This window comes from Mycetomoellerius zeteki, unplaced genomic scaffold, assembly GCF_001594055.1.
Source record: "Mycetomoellerius zeteki isolate Tzet28-1 unplaced genomic scaffold, Tzet1.0 scaffold31, whole genome shotgun sequence".
Classification (NCBI taxonomy): domain Eukaryota; kingdom Metazoa; phylum Arthropoda; class Insecta; order Hymenoptera; family Formicidae; genus Mycetomoellerius; species Mycetomoellerius zeteki.
This window is the reverse complement of record NW_017257294.1, coordinates 5,027,952-5,045,300: the sequence shown is the minus strand read 5'-3', so window position 1 is coordinate 5,045,300 and position 17,349 is coordinate 5,027,952. Positions and strand designations below refer to the sequence as shown.

The following is a 17,349-nucleotide window of genomic DNA, read 5'->3' as shown; positions in this document are numbered from 1 at the left end:
TATTGCGTATTATGTTTAGCTTCATTCGTCACAAGTACGATACAATGGCCGCTTTCGCGCAGAAATGCATTCTTGCACGTTGCCGAGCCGTATATATATTTTGTGTCTTCACATTAAATGGCTGCCACCTAACACCAGTCGACGAGTTTGCCCATGTCATATTTCAGGCTTGCTAACGTTTCTTAATTGTTGTTTCAGTGTGCTTACGTGGATTTTTATTAATAATATATTTCACCAGTTCCAGATATTGTCACGTGTTCGTTCATGTAACACGCATACAATGTTTATTCTTTTTTCTTGTCAGAACCCGCTTCAATGATCGCAACAATAAGCGTGACAATTTGGAACTGAAGTGTCTTTTTATATACATAAGGCTATCCAAAATATTATATACTCCATAAATAAATAAATATATATTCATATATGTACGTGCATATCTTTTATTGTATAATTGAGTTCAAGTATTATTACTTTGGATCGCCTTGTATATAACAACGTGAAAGTTTGCATTGTTCCTGCACAGATCAAACGCTTTTCGTGAAAGTTGCAATTCCAAAAATCATATCGTAAAGCTATGCACTTATAAATTTAAAAATTAATGAATAAGTATTAATATAAGCATAATTAATATGAATATATCAGTCATGAGTAAATATAACCATTTCTTCAATATTGACTTTCGCGAAAAACGTTTTCTTATTGCCCCGTATTTACATAAGAAATTGTATAATTAATCGTTGTGAAATCAAATTTTATTGCAGCATTTTAATTAATTTCTGTGTTAAGTTTGTCTAAATTCAATATTAAATACGAAATTAAAAGATGGTTACAAATGCTCGTCTTGAAAATCTTGTGCAAATGTTTGAATATATGCGTTTATGAATACTTTTGCATTTAATTAAAAGAATATTAAACACTCTACGTATATTTTATACCAAATGTTTAATAGTACGTTGCATATTATTTAAGAAGTATTTCAAATATGTCACATATGATATGTTCTTTTAATTTCTTTAAAATTTCAAACGTTTTAATAGCTCAGAAAAACTACAGCAGTGCGTTATTAAGTGATATTGATCTGCTCGTGCACGTGACATTCCGTTTCCGTGATATACTTTCAATGTCGCTAAATGCGGGTTGATTGAATTCGGCACGCAATCAGAAAAAGCACCAAGACGTAAGCTTACCATGAGCTTAAACAGCTTACAGGGACGATGATAATCGATGCCCAGGGTTTACATCGGCTAAAAATACTCCATTTCCCCTCACATATCGAGCATATTTGACACCACTCACCAACATCACAACAATATAACGCCGACACTCTGCAACCGATATTGACTTCTGAGGAAACGTTTATTTCTTTTTTACGTATTCTTGAATATATGAGATTCAACCGCACAGCGCAGATATAATATCTATGTGTTGCGACCCTCACAGTAGGCCAAACTAAACTATGCAATGGTTGTAACACCAATGTTAATAATGACTCTCTCCATCGAAGGTCACGTTACTGTAAGCTACAACGACATTTTCGCAAAAGTTGAAATATTTTTGTGATCTGTCAAATTAGCGACATTCGATTAAATCTTTATTTCGAAATTCAATTTCTATCTTTTCATAAACGATTTCTACACGGACTAAATATTTCACAGGCATGATTTATTAAATTAATCTTGAATGTAATTTAAGAAACGCTGATATAAATATAAAATCAAATTTAAGTAAGAACAAAAATTAAGTTAAATCGAAAATCAGAGAGAAAATACGAAAATTTGTGATACTCTGATCCTGATAAATCGCTCTAAACGTGACATATCGATCGGGACAACGGATTTAGATCCCCCACACCCGTTGAGACCCCCGCATCTAGGTTGACATTATTTTGGTTGTGACAACTAACAGCTCTGGTTCTCTCTCTCTCTCCTCCCTTCGGGCAGTGGCCACATTCCGGAAAGGCGTGCGAGCTGTTCAGATGGTTGGAAGAGCAAGTACGTATCCCCCGTGTGTAGATTGTGTACCAAACGTCATTCTTTTATCTTAATCCCGGAAATACGAAAATTTTTTTAAAGTAAAATCATTGGATAAGGTGTGATTGTGAAAATAGAAGATAATATTCTAATAGAGCAACATGGCCTTTGACTCGAAAAAACCTCAGCGTTCATATCATAACAAAATTACAGTTCTAACTAATTATATATATATATATATATAAAAAGAAAAGCAATTTTCTCTTTGTTTTATGCAATGCACAAAAGGTATGTGCCGTGAAATAAATGCTAGTAAATTCGTAGTACAAAATACTGTAATTATTTCGAAGTTATGAATTGTGATATTTATTGAAATATCTAAATAATATAAATTTGATTGCAATAATAATTTCTTATCTTATATATTTCTGTACTGTTATACCAATTAAGAACTGTACTTTTAACTGTATTTAAATATTTATTTTTAAATACAGTTATTATCTATTATATCAAATAAATTCAAAGGTCATGTTTAAATAAACGATCTTATATGCGATTTAATCATATCATTTGTTTGACGGATATATTGTAAAAAAGGCAAAATTTTTTAATCTGGAAACATGATTTGAAATTACAATATCTGATTTGAGGTCTTGACGATCAAAGATAATGTTGTAACGGTAAACTTTAATTACATGTGTGTTTCTTTCTATTCAATAAATTTTTCGTCAAGGCCTATTTTATCGATAAATTTTACGCGGTTTTAAACGAAAGCTTACCGAATAAAAAAATTACCATTACATATTCAACAAGACTAGCACAACGCGCGAAACATGCCACAGAAATTTTCATATCTACTACAAAATATTAAGTCTATTTGTTAAGCTTGTAAGACCTTGATTGGTCTATATAATTTTGCGATAAGTTTTTATAACAAAATTATAATGCCGTTGTGCTAATCTCCTAAAGTTCGTTCGGATTGATAAATGGCTCCAGCGTAGAACATCGTTAGTGTTTGAGTCCCTATTGGTGTGGTGTTCTTAACTATTTTGCAACTGAGATTACACTACTATCAATGTCGTTTTGAATGTAGTTTTTCCTAAAAGTTTGTCAGTGTTACTCGATGGTTATTGTTGTGAGTGAATTATGAAATTAACGCAATCGAAAATCGACGTGATGTGATTGCCTTGAAGTATTAAACTACCTCCAATCAACCTTGCATCGGTGTTCGATATCTAATAATTCGACGTGTAATTAGAGATACTTTAGAATTAGCCTTTTTTATTACGTGGATTTTTACTCGTCCTGTGGCAGAGGCAACGATCGTTGATATCGAAGAGAACTAACGTCTTTAACTATAAACGTCATAACCTGATATTCGTTTCGGTATTCCTTAAATATTTTTGACGTTATAATCAATGTTTCGTAATTAACACATGAGTGTTACCGCTGGATATGGAGTACCTGTGTTTCGTTCGCAAAACACTCTTTGAGTCGGCGTCAACGCCACATTGATATCGTCAGAACCGCCGATATCCATTTACTTTATTAACGGTCAGATGAACGTCGCTTTTGGATTGACGGCGTTGTCACGCGACATCAACGAGTGTTCTGTGTCATAAAAAAAATTGTTGGCCATCGGAGCAACCTCGCGGACAGTTTGATTCGCCAACAGCGTAGAGATCAATGAAACATTGGTGACCTCCGATTGCCATACCATTTTTTTTTCCTTTTTCCCTCTTTCGGAAGCAGATCGGTGTTTGTGCCGGCTCAGCACCACATCTTCACGATATTAGATAGACGTGTACACGTGAGCGATGCGCGCGTAAGAGAAGCGTGACAAATATCAATTAACGTAAAAATTTATACACTAGCACTATTTGCATCGCTCATTCGAGCAACGCATTCTACACTCATCTTACTCATATGTATACATGGCGAAACACGCGAATCAGCAATCACATTAAATGTCAAGGTACACACAATTCACAATTCACGCGCATACACACACCCACACATACACGCGTATATACGTAATCTACACGCGAAAAACAACAAAACACACGCGCGCGCGCACGGGCTCACGACAGAACACGAGATTCGCAAGCAAAGACTCTTTAACTAACTCTCTATATGTGTCTATCTGTCCGAATCTATCTTCTCTCCTCGTCTCCTCCACCACTCCGCATAGGTGAAGACCTCTCGTACGCAAGTAAGTCTAGCGAAGAACGCGGATATACATTGACATTTATATATATTGCATTTTTCTCTTATCTTGTATATATTATATTTAATTTCACGTACAATCTCCCCCGGCCGCGGTCGCGTTCACACAAGAAGATGCAATTTAGATCGCAACGCACGCACACGCGTTGCTACGCGTTTATAGAGGCGTAGGTGCTAATAAAACGCGGACATTCAACGGTTTACGCAGTGATGCTGTACAACCGTAGGAAATACCGCCGATGAAGCGTACCACCTTTTACGCATTTACTCGAACATCCTACATCGATCTATCATTTATTTTTTAATCAACTTGATCTGACAAATGGGTTAGATTGATAGATTTAATTACGGGATGAAACCTATTGCATTCTGCGAAACATGGGAAATGTGTCCTCAAATAAACAGAGTCGTGCAAAAATCAAGTCACCATCAAAATTTGAAAAATAATAATGTAAAATGGAAAATATTATGAGGTATTAATTTCATGCGAAAATGGATTGAATTAAAATCGAATGAGGTGTCAATTTAAAGCTAGCTACAATGATAAGATTTGGTTTCTTGGTGTCTCATATTTAGAGATTTGATTGTGAGAATATATCTCCTAATAATGTCAAGTGCAATATATCTCATCGTAACTCGCTTTGTCGACTTTAATCATTTCCTCATTAATTTCTGTTTACATCATTTTCAATTGAAAACCGGAAGTTCTGCGATCTCGTTTTATAAAGGGAAACAAGGAATTACACTTTGCACAATTTGTGGGGACGTTTCCTTGGAAGGAACATATCAAAGGGGGCTTACTTTGATTTTCCGAGCGAAGACGAATGTCTACAATTTCTAATTAACGTAGCATTATTCCGCTCAAGGGGGGGCTCGAGTAAGTGCGTAAAGAGGAACTTCGCATAAATTGCAAGTATTTTCGCTCGTATCACACTGTGCGTCGGTTTCGAGATAATGTCAATTGTAAACAAAACAGTAGGTCGCAATCGTCGGCGCGTCTCGTCTCGTCCCGTAGACGACGAGTTCACGTCGGAATCCAAAAAGAGAATTCTCCTTGCGCTTTCAGTAGACGAGCTCTATGATCTTTCATGCACTCTTTCAATCTCTCCCGAGCTTTCGCAAAGTCTTTGTCGTTTTGCACGTGAATTCTCTTTCCCGGAGAATGCAAAGCGCACTGACAATGCCGAGTAAATATTCACTCTGTAAGACTATATTATAGCATGCTTAGGACAGGATATAACACGACGCAAGTGGAAGCAATGGATCGTTTTTAACTTGTACGTTCGTCAGAAATAAGCAAAGGTTGCTACGTTCGTAAGTTGCTCGATATCGGTTGCGTTTTCTCCGCTTGCGTCATCTTCGGCATGAATTAGGAATGTTTTGGGCACACTGCACGTTTATGATCGTAGGTCGATTTTAGTATCATGTTGTATAACGTTCCCGCAATATGGTCGAGAAGTCGTTTTTAATATTAAAATTCTCATAAAAACTGTTTGACCTTAACTCGTCCATGTTGTCACGAACTGTATTTTTATCTGTTAGAATTTCAGAATTACACATTTATCTCTACAATTTTAGTGGTTTTTTTCTTTACGATATTTTGTTTTTAGCGCAATAAATATGAAAGGCCGTTTCAGCTTAATATCGTCGACGTTATATTCTACATTTAATTATTACATATATATAGATTTAATTCATATTAACATTTATATAAGTAAAATTTTAGTCAACGATTTATGTATAATAATCAAATTTTAATCTTTCTGTATCTGTTATATTTCTACATTTCCTAGCTTTTAGCGCAAGGTAAGGAAAGACTGTTTTTATAACTTTTTTTTTGCTAAGTGTAACAAAATCATTTTGACATGATTTTCGAATTATCAGTATCGTCACGCGACGCTGAAACGGAACTTCGCTTTTAGAAGTTATAGCGATTTAGTACTGTTCAACGATAGAGTAGCGACTAGGCCTTAGGTAATTAGTTAGGGTAGCTAACATGTGTAGTGGTTTGTTACAGACGACCACCATCCTCCCCCCACATTCACTCCGCCAGAACTGCCCAAGATGGTTCACGTAAGAGGTACAGTTACACCTCAATCTCAAAAACCATGCTACAGTCTCGCAAGCTGCCCTTTCTAATTTCGATTGGCAATACGACACGAATACGCTAACGAGAAGTTGCTTGACAATTAGCAGATACGACGATCTTAAAAAGAATCACTGCTCTCGATCGACATCTCTCGGAAATTCAATCTTCCGCATTTGATACGCTTCGTCAAACTCGCTTGAGCGATAGGTTCTTGACACGTCGTGTTCGATTAAGATTTTTCCTTTTATCAAAGTTTACCGCGCTAATTTTGTGTTGATGAAGCATTGGAGAAAGTAGAAAAAAAATTGATATGAAATGAAATGTCAATCTTTCTAATCATGATTGTGTGTGCTAATGAACATTCTCGTATATACTACTTTCTCCATTATTGACAGCGTTGCATGAAGTTGTTTAATAGATTCAAAAATACCTGTTCATACTTTTCCGTCATTTTATTTCTAGTGTAGTGTCTATTTAAAGTTATAAATTTATTACTCGTGTTACTTTAATGACTATTTCATTTGGAATCATCTTTATTATTATACATAAAATTATATATTTTATCTTTTATAAATTATAAAAAATAAAATAAGTTATTTGGTTTTCAAATTTACTTTGAACTTCATTGAATTAGTTTGCACAAAACACAATTTTAGTATAGTTGCAATAGCATTCGGTAGTCATACAAAACTTATTTTTGATATTATTTATTCATTTGCTTTATCATAGATTCGTAAAGCATTTAATACATTTCGCAGATGTTAATGACTGAAATGTATTTATTTACTGACCTACATGTTTTTTCTTTTTTTTTTTTTCAAATAAAGTTACATATCGATGGACGTGCGTATCATTTTAAAAAGCGTTTTTTACGAAAATGCGAATAAACAGGCAATTTTCCGAAAAATAATATTCGTACTTGTTTTTCCATCTAATAATTTATTATTGCAAAACATGTTTTGCCATAAATTAATTTTTTCATAAAATCAAAAATTCAAAGGATATAAAAAAGTATTTTTTTTAAATATAAACTAACAAAGAATGCCAAAGTTGTTGGAAATAAGTTAAAATCGCGTAATTAAAATGCTCGGAATATATATTGGTGCTCGTCTGCGTAAGTAGAAAATTGTTTCTAATTATGCAAATGTTTCTCATACTTTCACGTCAACTTATAAATTAAATATATACACAAATTTGTTATAAACTATAGATTTGCTCCGAAATTCTCCTCTTTTATCTTAATAAATACCTTATTTAACGTAATATTCAGATTATAAATTATAAATGTTACTTTATTGAGTCGAATTAATTTTTGACAATACAAGTCTGAGAAACGTTTTAGTTCAAGTAATTTTTGCTGAACTAATTTCTCCCTTTAAACTTTGTGTATCATAAATAGAATTTTTTCTTTCATACATTTAGAATGTTTGTTCCACGACTGAGTCGTTGACTTTGTGAAACGCGCTTTTCGATCGATAGTATCTTGTTGCTTTCAACTTTGTGAAGATGGATTTATAGTTGTATACACAGCACGGTAGATTAATGGTTTCTAATACATAGAAATTTTAGTTTGGTAACATCTGTGTTTGTTGGCGAATATGTGTGTACATCATCTACTTTATAATTTTGTTTCATCATTGCAGAAAATGGTTGTTCAAGAAACTACCGCGACAGGCGCCATATGTTGTCCCTCGTTAATTTTCATAGCGCCGCAATAGCTTGCAATATTTCTAAAGCAGATATTGCTTTTTACCTATGTAATGAATCTGTGAATAAATTTTCTTTCTACCTTTGACTTTACATTTTTTAAATATATTTTTAGGAAAGAATTTTTAGAAAAGAAATTCAATATTTATCATATAGTCAAATACAATTGTTATATAAGAAATACTTTGAATAAATACTTAAAAAGAATTTTAATGTATAAAAGTTTGAAAATTTCGCAATTAAAGATCTTCTGATTTGATCGTCGTCATTAATTATTAATCTTTTGATACATGCAAAATACATGTATAGGGTGAAGTATGCGCGCCTGTAAGCATGGGGCTGTAGGCTCATCATCACGGAAATAATATACGCTGTAATGGGGGGAGTTAGGTCACGATCAATGTGACACTTTAATTGTCTTAATCATTGTTGCTTTGCCCACTATCGACGATAAATAGGATGCTCAGATTTAGAATTAACACTGTTCTATCCATTTTAGGTGAAATCAGCCGTGAACGAGACGATCCGAATGGTAAGTTTCAGTTACGAGATGTGTAATATTAATTAATTTTTACTAATTTGTTAATTAAAATTGTAAAATGATTGAAAACCTGTTAACCTTTGATATGAAATATCTTTCTACCATTTATTATTCAATATTATTTCATAAATATTATTGATAATCCCTTTACATTGCAGCTATGAGAAATCATCGGAATTCCATCGGGATGACCATGATAAATTCAACGAAGCAGGTCAACAAGGTGAAGCCAAACGTAAATCGAGCGACGAATGACAGTCTGTCCAGCCCGAATCAGCCGTATAATCAAAGGTACCTAATTATCCGCAGCACATTATAATTTCATCATCACACCTAGCATATTCGCATCCAAACATGATCACTTACATCGCCATCGTATATGAGAAATTACAATTTCATTCATAATCATTGATTATCAGAGTACTTAATGATACGCCTGTTTTGCACCCAACCAAAGCAACACATGCGAATTTCGCTACTGAGAATTAACATAAGAAGGCGAGAAGCGATCTTCCCAAAACAACGCTCGGATTTTTTAAATATATATATTTTTTTATGTCACCTTGTGGCGAGACTTACAGTGCACTCGACATTTGATACCGACACGTATTTTCTAAACAATGAGAATCGCTTTCTTCTCTGATTGTGAGTCGCTTGAACGTAAATATCTTCTTGAAGTACGCTCTGATCTCTCTCTGTCCTGTCGTACAACAGTTATTTATTTATTAATTTACATTTTATCACTTTACTTTATTCAAATTGTAACTGAATTCTAATTGGCAAATAGGATAGAATTTTGTTAAGCCATTCTGTGTGACAACTATTTTGTGTACATAATAGGCCTATTCTTTTTAACTAAACTTCTTGCACGGTTCATCTTTCCTTTTTACTTTCCAACATCAGAGAAAAGGAAGAAAGATGAACCGTGCAAAAATTTTAGCTAAAAAGAGCAGACCTAATATGTTGCACTAATTGACGAATTGACAACGAATTTTGAATAACCTAATTATACATGTCACAAAGTAAAATGTGCAGTTTTAAATATGCGCCTTTTATATTGTTCTTTTTTTGTAAATGCGTGTACTTTTCAGCTAAACGATATTAATCCAATAATATAACAACGTCCTATTTTGATCGAGTGCACTAGGATGATCTGCACATTAATGTATCAACGACCTTTGCATTAGCATTTTTCTAGCATGTTCCTAAAACCGTTAAACGTACGATCCATATAACCCGCCAAGATTTAACGTACCGATTCTCGGTAGAGATCTTCGATGCGATCCAGAATCATCTCATCTACAATCGAGAGAGTAATTTCGATATTTATATGTATATCGTGAGTCGCCGTTGACATGTATAAACCGAATAAGCTCCTGATCGTTTATATTTAATTTTGTTACATTTCTAAAAGTATTATTCTTTTCTTGTGAAAGGACATATAGCTTGATCGGACATACTGTATCTTCTAGCGATGAAATGATCCCAGTCGATACCAATTAAAAATATAACATAACGTTATATTATAATTTTGCCTTCAATAATGTAACTATTATGTAACACTATATGTTATATTACATTTATATTGTTGAGTGCGAAATTACAACATAGATGTTATGTTACCTTTATTTGATGTCGATTAGGATGTTAGATGTAAAACCAGTTAATCGGAAGCAAAAGAGATAAGTGCTTTTTATCGCTCAAGTGTTGACAAAGGGCACCGTAAACTTGAACAACAAACGGTTCGCATAAATCACGAGAGAAATCGCGCGAGGACGACAGCCACTTGTACTACGTTGCCGGATGGTGCGAATAACAGGCTACAGGTGGTCGTTGACATTTTCCGATGAACCTGTTACACGTTCGCTAGATTAGTTTCTGCAATTTCTCTCTATTATTATTCCAAGATTCCCGAACATTCGGTGTTTTTTCCCAACAAACACATGTGATTCGTACTTTTGCAACCAAATCTTTGTACGTTAAAACAAGATCACATGACGTGTAAGCAGCAATATTTCCTTTCACAATTAAAATCGGACAATCGTCTTGATTTAATTGCCGAAGAATCACTTACCATTCTCATCATTATATTTTTCATCAACTGGACCAAATCAGAGAGAGAGAGAGAGAGTCATCTTAGAACAGATCCAACGTTACGCAAACCTTCTGATTCCAGATCGCAAGAGGAGTCCGCATACGCTGGCTACCATCTCGCCTACGAAGTCAAAAAGCTCATGTACGCTTCTGTTGTTAACGCTACCTTGTACTGTGACGTGATTATGCGACTGCTTTATCCCACGGCTGTGTAATAATAATGAACATGCTTCCTGCATGTCAAGTGATGCTCTGAATATAATCCGCGATAGAATATTTAAATCATACGCATCTTTTTTCTACGAGAAAGAATGGTCTGAAAACGTGTATTTCTACTTAATAAGTTTTAATTGTTGACGTAAAATCAAATTTAATGCCGGTAATAATTCATATGTTTTCGATATGTTCAATTTTTTTAATAAGGTTAATTTCCAGTGTTTCCTGTCTCTACGTTTTATCATTTTTTAAAATTAAATGTTATTTTGTTATTATTTATCAAAAGGATTAACTGGATAATTTGATGCGCTTTTATCTGGCAAAACTATTCAATCGTTAATAAATATTAATCCGCCAAATTAAACGCGCATTATAAGTCAAGCTTTTTATTTCTTATTTTACGAGAAAATAAATTATTAGAAATAGCCTAATATAGGGACGTAAATATTATAAATGAGCAGTATGTTCCATGAAGTTAAATTTTCCATCTCATATTACGTCTTCGAAATTGCGCACTGTGCAGTAGTTATATGTTGCATGGTGCGACAGCAAAAAGTATAGAAGTCCATAGAGCTTTATGAGCATACTTAATCTTGGAAAACATGCACCACTGACGTTAACGACGCTCGTAAAAATATGTGAATGTCATACGTCGAAATACGAGTTTTGATGGCCGTTTATGTCTTGTTCAGAATGCGTGAAAAATTTACGCATACTGCGTTCAGACAAAGAATTACATTGACCGACATTTCTCATGTTTTAAATTAATCTAATACCGGTTTCTACCAATATAGTTTAATTTTAATCTCGGTTCAACTAACTCTTTATCTTTTTCTAGTTCTAAAAGAAAAAGATGAAAAGTAAATTGAACTAAAATTATAGTTAATGTATAATACATTGATAAAACGGATATAAATAATTCGAGTCAATCGCGGAGTTGAATTAATTGCGCAAAAGATACAAAAATCGCGCAACATATATCTAAATAGATGCGCAGTAAATTGCGACTTTGTAACTTTTTAACAAATCCTGTGAAAATTGTGAATTTTATAGAGACATTTCTTAAACCTTTATCATTTAAAAATTGTATTTATAAGCATGACATATGAAAGCTCAATAACTCCGAAAAATTCTATATCTTTCTTTAATATTTGCTGCATTCAAGTAATTTATTATTCAATTTCCATTCGCCCTAAGATATAAAGTAACAACACTAGTAGCGCTAGATAATGAAAAATAATACAATGTGAATGAAATGCATGCGAAAGTGTGTCTTTACGGTTTTAATCGATTTCATAAAAGCTTGAACAGAAATTTCGAGAGTGATTCCATTCACAATTTTGTACGGATAAGTGTAAGATTATTATTGTTACCGTTATTCTGTCTATAATACCATTGACGATGTACGTGTTATACCTATAATTTCGTTTGTTTAATCGTAATGTGCGATTTTTTTCAGGCCAACGAGTAGAGCCTCGGGTGGCACAAACGTTAACAACAACGGTGGTCTTCAGGTCGGGATCGCTGACGATCAAGCGAAAGATTTTGATTTCGAGAAGACCGAGATGAAATACGACTCAACGGGGATGTTCCATTGGAGCCCCTCCCGTAATCTCGAAGACTGCATACTGGATCGTAATCAGGCGGCGATGACAGTTCTTAACGGACATGTTGTCGTCTGCCTGTTCGCCGATCCCGACTCGCCCCTCATCGGACTGAGGAACCTTGTCATGCCATTACGAGCTTCCAATTTTCATTACCACGAGCTTAAACACGTAGTGATAGTTGGATCGGTGGACTACATACGCCGCGAGTGGAAAATGCTGCAAAATCTACCGAAGATATCGGTTCTAAATGTGAGAAGGCTGTTCTCGTTTCGTTGAATCGTAGCATTATCTTGCGCGATGTAAATATTTTATCGTATAGTACAGAACGTCTTGGATTTTTACAATAGAATATTTGTTCTTTATCTGGCTCTAGATTTTTTAACGAACTTAGAGTAAATCTTTTTAATCAAGAGTGTAATTAAAAATTATTATTTGTAACAAATTTGTAACGTATCTATTATTTTCATTAGTCACTTAAACAATAGAATCAAAAATTAAAAAGACCAGATAATTACATGAAAATTTGTTGTGTTCTGAAATTTGACGAGTTGCTCTAATTTTAATTTATTCTAATATATGTATAATAGATATAAAATAACTTTTTTTATATTTTAGATTTTGTTTTATTAATGCTTTGAGAGAAGAAATTACAAAGAATATATATTTAAATATAGTTGTATATTTTTCATATCTATTGATTTAAAAAAGTATATGATAAATCTCTGAGAGAGAGAGATATTGTGTATACCTTATATTATTATATATTATGTGTATAATAATATGATGTATACATTATTGTATATTAATATTCCAGATACATGTTAACAAAGATTTTTGTGTCTAATTACTAAAGTTAAACATGAAACAACTAACCCTTCTGTCAATACATAATTTTTTATCTTTAATTACCGTTTTTTACAAAGTTCCCAAGTTTTGCATAAAATGTGAAAATAAACATGATATATCGAGATCTGTGCAAAATTCTTCTTTGTTGTTTGAACAGTAGAATAGTTGAAGTATTGTATAATGAAATTCGCACAAAAAAATATAAAAATTCTATTAAAATTTTGATATGGATATTCATTGTCAGATATCCATACATTGACAGAAAATTTAATGAAAGTCAAGAAAATCGTTTGCGATACGAATTGATCGCTAACATAAAAAGAAGACAATGAAAAATAATTTCGCGGCAGAAATTTTTTTTCTGCAGCTTTTATTTTACTTGAATGACATTTTGCAGGGTTCACCATTAAGTAGAGCCGATTTGCGTGCCGTTAACGTGAATTTATGCGACATGTGTTGCATCCTGTCGGCTAAAGTGCCTAGCAATGATGACCCCACCCTCGCCGACAAGGAGGCCATCCTCGCATCCCTCAATATCAAGGCCATGACTTTCGATGATACAATCGGCGTGCTTAGCCAAGGTATGATATCACTATTACCGTTCGGAAAGCGGAGACCTCATTTCTCCGTTAAAACCATGCTATTAAATCGAAAGTGCAAATTACAGCAGATAATGAATAAGTCAATTTGATCGCAGTTGGCAGCCCGATTGTCTTGCAAAGACGGGGATCTGTTTATGGAGCAAATGTGCCAATGATCACAGGTAACGAAAAAGATTCCATCAAATCGTTAGAATTACTTATTACATTTCTACGTGCTCAATATTATCAGAATAAAAATGAAGATTCCTAAACATCATTATAATTAATTAGACATTTTAATTATAGTATTAAAGGAAATAGTTTTTTCCAAAGATGTTATTATTTTGTAATATTTCTTAATTAAAGTCTAAAGATATCTTTTGTGCTGAATATTGAAAATAACTATTTATTTCTACTCATGATTATTTCATTGCTATTCCAGAGCTTGTGAATGACAGCAATGTGCAATTCCTTGACCAGGACGACGACGATGACCCGGACACAGAACTCTACCTCACTCAACCGTTCGCCTGTGGTACTGCCTTCGCAGTCAGTGTATTGGATTCTCTTATGTCGACGGTCAGTATTAAATTAAATCTTTGGACTGTATATCAATCAATAATACACTTCATACACTCATTTATTCGCGTTCATTATAGTTTATTAGCTTCATGTCACATCCTCGTTTCTTGATACTCTATCCATACAGCACATATAAGCTTGCAACAATATTGTTGCAACATTACTGTAATATTACTGTAACATTTCTGAAATGTTACAATGTTGCTGGAATGATCTGTGCTGTATGGGAAGTTATGACGAAAGTTATAATATTACGTATTTCTGCAGACATATTTCAACCAAAATGCGCTAACTCTAATTCGGTCACTGATCACCGGTGGAGCTACGCCTGAGTTGGAATTGATCCTGGCTGAAGGAGCAGGCTTAAGGGGAGGGTACAGGTAAGATCTTAATAACATCTATGCCATGTAATATCCAGTTGGTTAATCGGGAGAATTTTTACACAATAATAAATGTGACATTTTTATCTGATTCACAGTACGGCAGATAGTCTGGCTAATAGGGATCGGTGTCGTGTTGGTCAGATCGCGTTGTATGACGGGCCATTGGCTCAATATGGCGAGGGAGGCAAGTACGGTGACCTCTTTGTCGCAGCATTAAAGTCGTACGGAATGCTGTGCATTGGTCTGTACAGGTACAGGTACCGGACTTTTTTCCCTCTCTCGATGGTATTTATTGGATTACCCTACGCACATATATTTCTATACATTGTATATATTACCGTTCAAAAACAGCGACTACTCCGATTGCTGCCATTATTGTACCGCCGTTTATTACTTCTATTCACGTACTTACTATGTGACTTATGATTTTCTGCCGCACACCTTTTACACTTTGCGTTTTTGCATCATGAAAAAGAAAGTAATGAAAAGCAACGAGTTGTAAGTTGCCCTCATCCAAAAAATACCTATCATTTTTTACTACTTTTTCTCTGTTTCTCTCTCTCTCTCTCTCTCTCTCTCTCTCTCTATCTTTGTCTTTCTATCTTTATGTCATCTTGTTGTTTATTTAGCATTTAGTTGTCCGTCATACGGTCCACATATGTTTAATTTAGTTTAGCTTAGTTTATTTTAGTTTAGCTTAACTTAGCTCAACTCTGATTAGTTCAGTTACACTTGGTGTAAAGTCAAGCTCGTGTTCTTCACTACTATCTTTCTTCTTATTTGCTAACATTTACTCGAATCTTCTAGGTTTCGAGACACTAGCTCGTCGTGCGACGCCTCTTCCAAGCGATACGTGATCACAAATCCACCCGATGACTTTACATTATTACCTACGGATCAGGTATCACATCTCAGATAATTTCATTACGTATTATAGAATTTTAAGATTCATAACAAATTTTATTAGCATGATTTTATTAGTAACAGCACGAATAAAATTTTATTAATAACAGTAAAAATTAATTTGGTTGGCCGAGGATTAATATCTTGTTAATTGCTTATTTTTAATTTTGTCAATTTATAAGCAATTCAAATCGCTTTACTGAGTCGTTTACTTCTAACTTGCCAGGTTTTCGTGCTGATGCAATTCGATCCGGGTCTCGAATACAGGCCGAGCAGAGGTGCCCGAGGCAAGGACGACTCCTCCTGATTGTTGCTGTGTAGCGCCCTCACCGATGGACCATATTCTTACATCTAATCATGCATTAGAAACCATCGTGCAGTCCGTCGTCCCTACAACTGTCCTGTCTTCGTCAACGAACGCCACTATCTCATGATATCGCGCATTATCAACGAGTTTATCGCGAGTTATTGTTCACAAGGCGGATTGCAACCATGTCCATTTCTTCGATTGACCGATACATACAGCGACAGTGCATAGCAAACGTAACGCTTATTCGCCAATTCAATCACCTAAAAAGTCTTATCTCGTTCGCCCCGCATGGAAATCGTTTTCATCGAGTCGTCGAATATCTCGAGAGTGATGCTCGATCGTCAGAACGAGGACTCGGAAAAAAAAGCCTAATGAACAAGTTATCAAAGAGATGCGAGAAGGATGAAGAGGATGATGCGAGAAGAGGAGGACAATGGAAGGGGCAACGGAAAATGGCATGATGCTGTGCGGTCCGAGGGTAGCTACACATCTCTCTTTCTTTATTCGAGCAAATCATATTCGCTCGAAGACGATGCTATAAGGACTGAATTAGACATTTCGCAAAACGTAAAACACTGTGTTATTAAGCCTCCTTAATCCTTTGTGGCTGGAAAGGAGGAAAGTGAACGCGGGAAAGGACACATAGCTTAAAGTTCTAGCACGTGGCTTAACGAGCGCTGTGGAATTGCAGTATCCTGCGCGGTGGAACGGAAAAACAATCGCCGTCACAGTAAAATCTCCGGTTTCTTTATTCTCCGGCACACATGTTAATGTATATAATACGTAATCCAGAGAACACCGTCGTTCAACGTGCTGTGAGAGGGCGACGAGACGACGGGAAGAGGCGGAGAAGTGCAGCGAACTGGACACGTTCGTCGATGTTCCCTCATCGAGAGACTCTTCTCATCCCGATCTCGCGTCGGACTCTCGTGGACGGTGCCGGACTACACACAATCCTTACCTCGTGTGTCTTGTTTTACGACTAATGAAACCGAAAGAAAATCTCAATCAAGCACTTTCTACAGGCTCTATATATATATGTATATACATGTATACATATATACATATAGATAAATTACGATAAAATACCCTTTTCCACACAAATTTAAGTATAAATCGTCTATATATCGGTATATATACATTATAGGTATATATGCACATATATATATATGTATACACATAGATATTCTCTCTTTTATATATTTTTGTGAAACTCACGTGTGTATATATACGGACGTACATATATATATAAAAAAAAAAGGAGGAAAAATATACATATGTGTAAAAGAAATAC

The 17,349-nt window shown here is 34.7% G+C and overlaps 1 protein-coding gene across 26 annotated transcripts in view; it reads left to right on the top strand.

Moving 5' to 3' along the window:
- slo (calcium-activated potassium channel slo) overlaps positions 1-17,148 on the top strand; it is a 101,676-nt gene extending 84,528 nt beyond the window's left edge. For 10 of the 26 annotated variants that reach the window (XM_018451130.1, XM_018451124.1, XM_018451138.1 and 7 more), the window contains 13 exons: positions 1,941-1,991; positions 6,214-6,276; positions 8,492-8,524; positions 8,692-8,824; positions 10,710-10,769; positions 12,303-12,699; positions 13,694-13,877; positions 13,994-14,059; positions 14,320-14,456; positions 14,727-14,839; positions 14,938-15,099; positions 15,650-15,743; positions 15,972-17,148. In XM_018451130.1, the coding sequence (XP_018306632.1) occupies positions 1,941-1,991; positions 6,214-6,276; positions 8,492-8,524; positions 8,692-8,824; positions 10,710-10,769; positions 12,303-12,699; positions 13,694-13,877; positions 13,994-14,059; positions 14,320-14,456; positions 14,727-14,839; positions 14,938-15,099; positions 15,650-15,743; positions 15,972-16,052 (1,574 nt within the window). In that variant the 3' untranslated portion in view covers positions 16,053-17,148. The remainder of the gene's footprint in view (positions 1-1,940; positions 1,992-6,213; positions 6,277-8,491; positions 8,525-8,691; positions 8,825-10,709; positions 10,770-12,302; positions 12,700-13,693; positions 13,878-13,993; positions 14,060-14,319; positions 14,457-14,726; positions 14,840-14,937; positions 15,100-15,649; positions 15,744-15,971) is intronic. The other 16 variants (XM_018451141.1, XM_018451139.1, XM_018451133.1 and 13 more) reach the window with 9 other exon arrangements.
- The last annotated feature ends 201 nt before the right edge of the window (positions 17,149-17,349 follow it).